Here is an 11,337-nt window from a genome sequence, read left to right on the forward strand (position 1 = left end):
CAGCAGTTGTAGGAACTAAAAGATGTGCAGAACCATCTCAACTTAAGAAAAGGGTCTCCCTCACACATTAAAAGCGAGGCACTTTTTAATGTCTATGTTCAATATTTTACCAAAATGAAAGAAGGAAGGGAAGGGAGAAGAGAGAAAGGGAGGGGAAAAAGGAGGAGGAAGGACTACACTGTCACTGCACTGTCACACTTGTGTTTAAAACACTACTGATCTTTGATTTCAGTGCAGAATGACAGGTCTGCCTTCTCCAGAAGGAAAGGCTTTCATATGAGATTCTCTCAGTACCCCATTCAGAAGCCATCTATTATCTAGTTTCCCTTGGTGAGGGGCAAGGACCATGAAAAGAACACAGATATCAGAATCAAATAAGTTATATTCAAAGCTAGCCCTACCACTCATTTACTCAGCAGTTCTCAAAGTGTGGGCCAGGAACGCCTAGGGTACTCTGAGAGCCTTTCAGGGTACCCACAAGGTCAAAACTATCTTCATAATAATACTAAGATGTCATTTGCCCTTTTCACTCTCTTTCTTTTCATAAGTGAATTTTTCCAGAGGCTATGTGATGTGATATCACGACAGACCAGACACATATACACAGATATCAAAATCCAACTACATTATGATGATCTTTGATAATATCTGAACTGGAATCTCCTCCAAATCTTTTAGAAAACTCCACTAATGGAATCTAGTTGAGAAACTGAAGGAAGAAAACTATAATATATAGTTCTTCTTCACTCATTAGTGAAGTTCTTCACTCATTAGGCCCTTTTCTTTCTTTGACCAAAGCCTACAAGCTTTTTGCTCCTTTATCAGGTACTGTGTCCTTTGATTTAATTTTATTCATCCCCCCAAAGGAGAATAATTCCAATGAAGTATTCCCTGACTTTGGATGTACAATGGATTACTAGAGTTATATTTATTGCTCTGCCCTGCAGACCGTGATACTCACCTCTCTGCCACCATAGAAAGCATCAGAAACATCATTGTTGTTGGAAGTTGCCTCAAGGAGCCATTACACTATGGAGTGGATGGAAAGACACATTTTAGGATAAATATAATTTTGCTCACTTATTTTCATTCTTTGAAATTGTTTAAACTAGGCCTTCTTAAACCTCTTATCACTTCTTACTGGACAGAAATTAAATGTGTAGACATTATTTTTAGACTGGCGAAAAAATAAATATATAGTATGCAAACCGTGAAAAAAAAATCCAACTATCTTCTATTAAGCCACACATTAAAGATATTTTCACAAATGTAAAGCAATGCCACTCTTATCTCTAACTTGTTTTTGTTCTGGAAAATATAATTACTTTTAATTGTTTTAATGTCATTTATGTTCACATGTCATGGGGTTGTTCTTTTTAAATGAATTAATAAATACATGTTTTTAAATTCCTAAGTCTTAATGTCTAACATGGCAAATCTTGATAAATATAAACCACATTTTAAAAGTTTATTGGCATCCTCAATAATTTCTAAAAGTACAAAAGGGTTCTAAGACCAAAAAGTTTGAGAATCGCTGTATCGTCCAACAGTAACTATCATTTATTGAATGTGTCTTTGTGCCAGGAGCTATGCAGAGCACACTAAATTCTTCACCTCTTAATCTTTGCAATAAAGTTATAGAGATGTTAAAAACAGACCTCGCTAGCACGAGGTCTCACAGCTGGAAGTGACAAAGATAACCACGTCCTTCTGACTCCAAAGCCACATTCTTGATTAGTGAACAGTACTCCCTCACAAATTCACTCTCTGTAACTTTGAAAAAGTTATTTCGCTGCTCCAAATCTGTTTCCTTACCAAACATGGGCAGAGTCCTGCCTCCCCTGCAGAAGAGTTAATATGCATCCAGGCGCCTAGCACAGGGGCTAACACCAAAGAGACCCTTCCATCCCTTCCTGTCCTTGACATGTTAGACCAGCGAGACTCAGCAACTTCCCTTTTTTCCCTCTAGATGGTCTTCAAGCAGACAGAGAGGCTGACGGCACAGAAGGAGTTGATGAAGATATGATTGTGACCCAAAGTCAGACCAACTTCATCTGCCCCATTACACAGGTACTGTTTTCTCCTCCTTCCCCTGAAAGAAAAAGCGATTCACTTCATAGAGGCAAAGGGTTCCTGTTTGCTTTCTGACTTCATTTCATGTCTAGAGTTGAGGAGGGAGGAAAGGAAAGGGATGAGAGTTGAAGAGTATACCTGGGAAAGAGTTTTCAGTCAGTGATGCCCTTAGGGATCTAGAAATAAATTCCTGGCCCACAGGCCAAGTGTCATTGGTGCCACTGGCCTCCCTGCATTTTCTGATGTGGTCATCTGCCCTAGGAGTTATCTAGAGCCATGAGATGGGGAGGTTAAACCTCGGAAGCCCCAGGTCTAGGCAAACATAGTGCCAAATAATTGTTGGCTTGGAGAAGTTACTGGAAGCTGATCACTATCATTCCTGAAAGCCTGATGTCTCCTTGATTGCAGTTGGAAATGAAGAAGCCAGTGAAAAATAAAGTGTGTGGCCACACCTATGAAGAGGAAGCCATTGTTCGCATGATTGAGTCCAAGCACAAGCGGAAGAAAAAGGCCTGGTGAGTTGCCGCGGGAAGGGAAGTGACACCTTCCCAGCGGTGGTCAGTCCGAGGCGGTGCATTCACGCTGGAGGAAAAGGCATTTAAACTTCTCCCCTGAAGTCCATTCAGCCGGAGGGATCGTGTCAACATGGAAAAACAGGACATGAGGGAACAAATTAGTAATCAGGAAGAAACTAAAGGAGCTTCAACCACACCTTCAGAACATGAGAAAAAGGAATTGGATGTAATGTTAATCATTAGATAATAGGAATTTTTATGAATTTGTGCTGGAGCCTGAAAAAAATAGAGAACTGTGATACTGAGAGATTTCTTTCCCCCTTTCTATATGCACTTACCCAAACAAGAAGGAATGGTTAAAAAATTTTTTTTTTTTTTTTTGCATCCTGCAATACAGGTAGTTTGTTTAAAAAAAATATTAAGTCATCATCCTAAGATAAGAATTCGTATCCAATTGGTCTTGATGATCAAGATTTGATTGTCCGGGAAAACCTTTCATATCTTTAATTACGTAAATAACTTCCCAAATGGTTTAAGTAAATTCATGGATGACTGCAATGAGAAAAAAAATTTTAATTGGAATGTTTAGAGAATCTTTCTTTTATATATATATTTCTACCCCTTTCTCTCTCTCTCTCACGCACACACACACACACACACACACACACATGCACACATGCTCCAACCCTGGAGGACCATGGCTCCGTTCCTGTAATAACCTAGAAACCTGAGTTGGCTAGCCTAGCTTTGACTTGGTTGGCATTTCTTATGCTTTTATCACAGATTTGTCGAAAGAATGGAATTGCAGGTGTGACCAGTTCTCAATGGACTTGTGATAACAGTCCCTTTGATGTGTGGCTTGCTTCTCCATCACCCAGAAGTTTGCTGGTCCAGACCTAGAACTGGAATTCCCCACCACTCCTCATCTGGGTGTGGACTTAAAGATAGGGCATTTGAGACTGCAGATATCTTGATGGTCATTCAGTCAAGTAGTTTGCCCTATTTATTCTAGAAGAACTGCCTAATGATTACAAAATCAAGATTGTTTGAGCACATTTTTATCTGTTTTGACTTTCCAGCTTACAACTGAGATACCATATTTCCCTAAGGAACCTTTCATTTTCCCTTTTGAGTGTAATTTTCTTTGTTTCTGGACTTCTAAGGCTTCTTTTTCTCCTTTTTTCTATGTTTAGTCTCTGAAAAACAAAATTTTAATTTGTTGACATAATTGCTAAGAATAGGTATTCCCAGATAGTTCTCTGTCACAGATCTTCTTCCTTAAAGTTTGTGACATTCTCCTCTAGTCAGATTTGAAAAGGGCAGGCACTGATACAAAAGCACATTTCTCCCAAGTCCCAGGATAGCTGGGAGCAGCTCCCAGAGCAGGCTCACATTTAAGTGCATCTTCTTGATTACATACTTTGATTTTCTAATGTCCTTTGCCTTTTTTGAATTGTAAATGATGTTTGGAAGCACTTGAGTAACACCCGTCATTTGGAAAAGGTGGGTATTTTTCTGTCGTACTTCTATAACTCGGGTGCAGATTCCGCAAACTCTGCAGGTTCTCATAGCTTAGTTAAGAACAGTTAAGTCCAAGTGGAGGAAGTCTGGAAGGATTACAGCTAAGGTACTATGTTTGCTGGGCCTTGAAAAATGAGAAGGATTTCAGAGAATGGTGAAGAAGACTCTTTCTAGCCAAGAGGCTCGCCCTATTCAGAGTAGGTTCCACTTGGGGGATAGTAGGTACAGCAACAGTTATTGCATGTTAGCCGGTGATTAGAAGGATGCTCTGGACAATAGCAATAGGGGAATAGTGTATGTAAATTCTCTCTCTATTCTATACTCATTGTAGAGGGTGTGAAATGTCATGATTTCATTAGTTTCCTCGTCTATAAATTGATGATAATAGTTGTAATTGCCTCATTGGTATGTTTGGAATTTGAATAAGATATGTGTAGAGCACTTAAAGTACCTGTCACATGGTCAGTAAACTTTATCCCCCATCATCATTATCCTCATCATCATTCTTGCCACCATTATTCTGTAGGCATGAGAGAACACTGCAGGGTTTTGAGGGAATAAGGCGAGTCAACCTGGGTTTTAGGAAGTTACTCCAGTAGCAGTTCAAGAGATGGATGAATAAAGGCATGAGGTGAAGATGTCAATTCAGACGCTTTTGCAGTAGATTAAGTTACAGATAATGAGAGCTGAGATTGAGGCAGGAGTCATAGGTGGAGGGAAATGAGGAGGAACACGATCGTGGAGGTACGATGGACAGAATTTGGGAGCCGGAAGTTGAAGGGAACAAGTAGAAGGATGACTGACATTTCTAAACTGGGTGTCTAGAAGGATGGCGATGTCATTAGCCGACAGAGAGGTCGTAAGGGGAACACATTTAGGAAGGAATATAAGAGGCACAGTTTGGGTCATGCTGAGTTTGAGGTCCTAGCAATACAGCCATCTGGAGGTATCCAGGAGGCACAGAAGATGTGGGTGTTTGAGCTCGGAGAGAGCTCTGAGTGTGAGATGTTGACTGTAAGGTTATCGATACAGAGGAGTCAGAGCAGCACAGGTACAGCTCTGGACCAGATGTGACAGCCAGCTGAGAACCCCCAAGGACGGGACCTTGGCCTGGCTCTGAGCACCGCGAGGCCAGGATCCAGCTCTGCTCTGCTTACCGCGTTCCCCCAGCACCTAACATAGACCCACAAAAAAGCATTCTGCCATTTTGAAAGGGCAGTCAAAGGAAGAAGACTCCAAGCAAGCAGTCTGAGACGTAGCCAGGAGAGAAGGGATGAGAGATAAGCGAGTTGGGTATCACAGGAGCCAGTGCTAGAGTGCCAGGTACATTGTATTCGGCAACAGGTTAGAATCCAGGGCCTCTTCAAATCCTGCTCCAGAGGTTCCTGATTAAACGCGAATTAGTGTTGTTTCCCAGGACACATGTTAGGGCGATGAGCAGTTCTGGCCTCCCTTTGTTTAAAAATGTCTATGACACATCCAGTCTGAGAAATCTCAGTTTTTCCTCCTTGTTGGTTCCAACTATGTTTTGTCAGACAGGAGTTCCAGTTACATTGCGTTACTGGCACTGACTCCATTTTAAAGTCTCCATTGTTGAGACTTTAGCCCTAACTAAATACAATAGTTAGAATAATTCCTTAAAACACATCTCTTAATAATCAGGCTGTTTATTATCTTACTAATAAAGCTGCCTTATGATTTTCATCTTAATAAGATATTTCCTGTTATCCATAGTCATTTCTTTCCTTTTTTGTTTAAGAACAGAGGCTATATTAACAAACAGTCACATTTAAGAGCACGGAGAGTACAATTAAGTTGAACAGAGAGGTGTCATTGAATAGCAGAACTCCAGCATTGCGCTTGGAGGCCCTATTTTAACCATTTACCAACAAGTCCATTAACCTCTCAGAGCCTCAGTGTCTTCATCTGTAAAATGGAAATAGCGACATCTCACAGAATTTCAGGATCAAAGGAACAGTGGGGAATTCCAGTCTAGGCCTGGACCAGCAAATTTCTTGGCAGTGGAGAAGCAAAGCACTCAGGAGAAAGCTCTTTTTGGACTATAGCGCGCTGAACAAATAGCAGTCGGGTTATTGAGGTCAAGACTGTTCATGTTTGTATTACTTACCTCACTGCTTGGTGACACATTATTTTAGACTCAGAGGATGTAGGATAGAGTTACACTCTGTGTTTAGGTATGATGGGAATCCATCCCACTCACATTTCCAGACCTGCTTTCTAGAGCTGGGCTGGACTTTGGAATTCTTGGGGCCCAGATCCAGGAGCTCGTCAGACCCAGAATCCTGTACTTTTGAGCTGATGCTGAGGCCTAGGGTCCCCAGAGCCTCTGGGACCCCCTAAGACTCGGTCCCTTCACTCAGCAGACACTTACACGCTTGCCCGCTGCTGCAGTGGGTGGAATGTTCTGCCCTGTCAGTGACCCCAGTTCAGGACCCAGCCTCTCCTTCCAGGCCTGTAGGTCTGACTCTTTCACAGCAATGACACGAGAGCTTAAGACTGTGTGTTGCCACGCCTATCTTGCTCACCAGGATGTCGTGGGGATGAATGCACTAATGCTTATAGAGTGTTCTTTCTCCAGAGGAGGAGTGCCCTGATTCAGTATCATGTCATTATGACCTTGTCTTCTCCTCTTTAGTTTAGAAACTTGTGTTTGTTTAATTGAGACGGGGTGAGAAACAAGGTTCTCCTGCATCGACCTCTCCTCCGGGAAGCCTTCCTGGAACCCCCATTTGTGCTGCGCAAGGTGCCCCGCCCCTGTGCTCCCACAACGCCTGCCTCCTGCCAGCATTGTAGGTGGGCCCGGCTCTTCTCCACAAGGTTCTAGAGAACAGAAGTTGTGTCCTAGAGCAGGAACCAGCTTATCGAGCACCTGAGTGAATTCCGGGACCGTTGTCGCACGCATCCTACTCATTCTCACAGCAACGCTATGCTCTGCCTTCCTAGAGGAAGAAACTGAGGCCCATTAATGACATCAGTTGCCCAGAGTGTCACAGCCAGGAGGCTTGAGCCCAGGTCTTTTTCACCCTTGAGCCTGTAGTGTCTTTAGGCCGTCTGGCTCCCGTTGGGAGGGCTTTTTGGTTAATGCCTCTGTCCCCTGGGCTGATACCCTCAGTGAGCTCAGACCTCTTTGTCTGACACGGGTGGCCCTGGGTTAATGTGCACGCCAGCTCTGCAACTGACTGGTGTGGTTAATCCCATCACACATTCTCAGAATGCTCTCATTTACTGACTAAAACCACTGATGTCATCAGGAAGTCCTCCCCACCTCCCTCTCCACTTCCCTAAAGCAGCTTATTCACTGTCTGACTATTGGTATTAAAGACTTTGTTCTGTGAAGTGGGGGAGATTACAGCCTGGCAGTCAGTGAGAATGAATGATCAGTGGGTTGATAAGCATTAACGGAGGGTCATCCCAGCCACCGACTTCAGGTTGCATTTCCATGTCATGGAAGTTGAAGTGATGAAAACTGCCTTTGCTGAAGTCAGGAAAGCGTCCGTATCCTTTTCATAATCTCACCTTATTTACTTTCATACTGAAAGAAAGAATTCACTTTGAGACAGCAGGGTGTTGTAAACCAGTGTAAAGCATTTCTCAAGCACCTCCAATCCTTCCCCTAACGCAAAGCCAAATCATCATACCTGGGCCAAATCACCCCCATCGTCTTTCATATGATTGCCTTTCTTTAATCACATTTTAACACATGTCCCCAGCCATACAGGACACATTTCAGTATTTTGAATATAAACGTTGTTAGCAAGCATACCATTCATTACATTGGTTAATGCTTCTCTAATATAAAGAGGCCTTGGGCCAGAAACCAAGACCAAGAGAAAGTGTCACTTTTGTGTTGAACTGTGGAGCTTTCTACCGCTGGACAAATTGGAGCTCCCATGATCCGCTTTCTTCCCCTTCTGGTTTATAGCGTTTGTCTTGAATTTGTTCTTTTTGATCTGTGCTTTTTGGAGGGCTGTCTCAGATCACTGGGCCAGAGCTCTGTGTGGGGCAGGAACCTATATTTGTATTTTACAGCTGGGTGCTTGGAACTAGCACAGGGCCAATCACATAAGAGGGTCAAATGAATGCACGAATGTGCGCCCGCCCGTCTGTGTTGGAGGTATGCAGTCTATAGACAGATCAGCAACTTTCATCAGGAGGCTGGTGATAGTCATAGGAGATGGTGAAGGGAATGAAAGCTATTGAGCACTGTGTTGCCTGGAGCCCCGTGAGATTGGGATTCTGCCCCTATTGTAAATCTGAGGACACAGAGGCTCCAGAAGGTAAAGTGAGTTGCCGGTGGTCTCATAATAAGCAAGCAGGCATTGGGGTTAGAGTTCAGACCTAGGTTGGCTTGACTCCAAAACTGGGCACTCTACCAGAGTCTGGTTCATGTTGAGAAGAAATCAGGTGACTTCATCCAGCCCACTGCCTTCAGAGGAGACCACATGTAAACAGAACCGTGACTCACCCACTGATTTCTTCAGCCACAGCTTTTCCCCTGAGTCCCCATCAGCCCACTCAGTCTCTCCACTGCGAGGACTAGTGGGCATTTCAGAGGCAACATGTAGCAACCAGGACTCCTGCCTGACTCCATCCTCTCCCGGCTCTCCCGTTGTTTCCATGGAGATGAAGGGTATCACCATTCCCCTTCAGCTCGGGCCAGACTCTGCACAAAGCTCAGCTCTTTCCTTTACCCTCCACATTGGGTCCATCAGCAAGTCCCATAGGTTCTATTTCCGGTTGTATCCCAAGGCTGCTCACTGCTACATCCTCATCCAAGCTGCCCTCACTCTGCTGGCTGCTGCACAACCCCCCTCTCTCCCCTGCTTCCCCTCTGCCTGTGTTCTGTATTAAACAGCCAGAATCGTGTTTTCTAAATGTAAGCCAAACCCCATCCCTCCCCTATCTCCACCCCTCCATTGTTTTCACATTTAAAATAAAATCCAAAGCCCCACACGCCCTCCAACCAAGTCTCCAAATGCCCTCCCTCTTGCCCTGGGCATTCCAGCCACACTGACCTTGTTCTTACTCAGGGGCACCAAGCGGCTATCTCCTCGACTTCTACACGTGCTGCTGCCCCAGCCCGAGCCTCACGCAGCCCTTGTTCTAGATAAGACCTCCCAGTGAGCCTTGCCCTGACCCCCTCTAGATAAGCCCCTTAGCTCACACTCTCTCCCTTGACCCTGCTTTTTAGCCTTTGTAGCACTTAATGCCACGTGAACTCACAGCAAGCATCTATGCAGTTGAGTTAGCGAAGATCTGTCTCCCCCACTGCAAAGTGAGCGCTGTGAAGTGGGCATTGCCCTGCCCCCGGTGCTGGACAGGCCCTGGCTCAGTGAACAAATGACCCGGTGAACAAATGAATAAGTGCACATCGGTCCTGATTTTTTAAGTGTGCTCCTTTTTTGGTAAAATGTCCTCACGTAAACACTACTCAGCCGTAAAAAAGAATGAAATTTTGCCATTGGTAGCAACATGGATGGACTTGGAGGACGTTATGCTAAGTGAAATAAGTCAGAGAAAAACAAATACTGTGTGATATCACTTATCTGTGGAATCTAAAAAATACAACAAACTAATAAAACAAAAAAGAAGCCAACTCACAGATACAGAGAACAAACTCGTGGCTCTCAGTGGGGAGAGGGAGGGGGAGGGGCAAGATAGGGGTGAGAAGAAAAACAAGGGGTTATTATGGGATTATATGAAATCACGTGTGTGAAACTTTTGAAAATTGTAAAACACTATAGAATTTAAAGAATCTTTCATTCAATTAAAAAAAAAAATGCCCTCACTTAAATTCTTGCATGTGAGAGAAGTTTATGCTGAAGGCATTAAGGTGAAGCGGCCTGACTTGATTTTCTCATCCCTCACAGTTGCCCGAAAATTGGCTGTAGCCACACAGACGTGAGAATGTCTGATCTCATCCAGGACGAGGTGCTGAGAAGGGCGATTGAGAGCCACAAGAAAAAACGTCCTCAGTCTGACTAGGAAGACCACCTGCCTGCAGGGAACTCCGCAGCCTACCTCCTACCCCAGCCATCTGTAGAGAGGAATGCTTGTCAAAGCACTTCGACTGGCTGCATAGCATACTTTGGGGTAAAATTGAAGGTTTTAGTGTATTTAAAAGCCTTTTTCTATGTTACAGTAAACATTCAAGCATATTATATTGTTTATTTTTAAGTGTTCTGCAGTTTTAAATAAAACTTTGATTATCTGCGTGTGCCCTATCTGTGCGCCTCCCGAGGTGTAAATGCTTCCAGTGGTAAAGCCTGGGTGGTGCTAGGCTTCTCTATTTCTAATCCTTCAGACTGCTTTTTATTATAGTTTTAACAAAAAAAATGTCTTGCAAGGCATGTTTGAAATGCAAACACATAGAAACACCCCCAACTGCAAGCATTTTCTATCAGGATAGTAAAGAATAGCATGAGGGTGTAAAGCAAAGCCGGCTTCCTTACCTATATTTACTTTGTATATTGACAGTTCCAAATATGTAAATGCTTTTGTCATTCTGATGGGCCCAGAATGCTCCAGTAGCTGGCTTATCAGTGCGATGATAATTGATGCCATAATGGAAACTTTGCTGCAGCCTGCTGAGATCCTGAAGCGTCATCGGAAGCAACCACATCCTGGCTGTTCTCTGCCCTGCTCCGTGGCTTTCGGTAAGTGGCTTCAGCCCCGTGGGGCTGGGGGGTCTTCAGCCACGACATAAAGATATTGAATAAGATGTTCTGTACTGTCCCTTCAGCCCCGAAAGTCTGTAGACTTATGACCAGCAGGGTCTTTAAATTGAATACCATTGATTTATATTCCATTTGTATAAAAAGTGCTAATTGATTCATAGTCTACATGGCAGCCTTTTATCAACTAGAATAATCAATTAAACCTACCAAAGCATACCCTGACTACACTAGGAAACCAAGAATAACTAATAATGGCTAACGTTTATTGAGCACTTACTGTACACCGGGTGCTATTCAAAGCACTTTACATATAAACTCCTATAGTTTTCACAGCCTGATGAGAGAGGTACAGTTATTATTCCCACTTTATCGTTCCCACTAAATGAGGCACAGAGAAGTGAAGTGACCCGTGGAAAGTCACAGAGCTAGTAAGTGGCTGAGCTGGGATGGGAACTTAGATCATCTGGTCCCAGGGTCTGGATTCTTTTTTTTTTTTTTTTTTTTTTTGCGGTACGCGGGCCTCTCACTGT

General features: G+C 43.5%; 1 protein-coding gene across 1 annotated transcript in view; it reads left to right on the forward strand.

The window, feature by feature from the left end:
* Positions 1-10,311, forward strand: part of NSMCE2 (NSE2 (MMS21) homolog, SMC5-SMC6 complex SUMO ligase) — a 224,124-nt gene extending 213,813 nt beyond the window's left edge. The window contains exons 5-7 of the mRNA XM_082859097.1: positions 1,970-2,070; positions 2,482-2,588; positions 10,001-10,311. Of these exons, the coding sequence (XP_082715223.1) occupies positions 1,970-2,070; positions 2,482-2,588; positions 10,001-10,115 (323 nt within the window). The 3' untranslated portion in view covers positions 10,116-10,311. The remainder of the gene's footprint in view (positions 1-1,969; positions 2,071-2,481; positions 2,589-10,000) is intronic.
* The last annotated feature ends 1,026 nt before the right edge of the window (positions 10,312-11,337 follow it).

Source organism: Leucopleurus acutus, assembly GCF_964270905.1.
Source record: "Leucopleurus acutus genome assembly, chromosome: 17".
Classification (NCBI taxonomy): domain Eukaryota; kingdom Metazoa; phylum Chordata; class Mammalia; order Artiodactyla; family Delphinidae; genus Leucopleurus; species Leucopleurus acutus.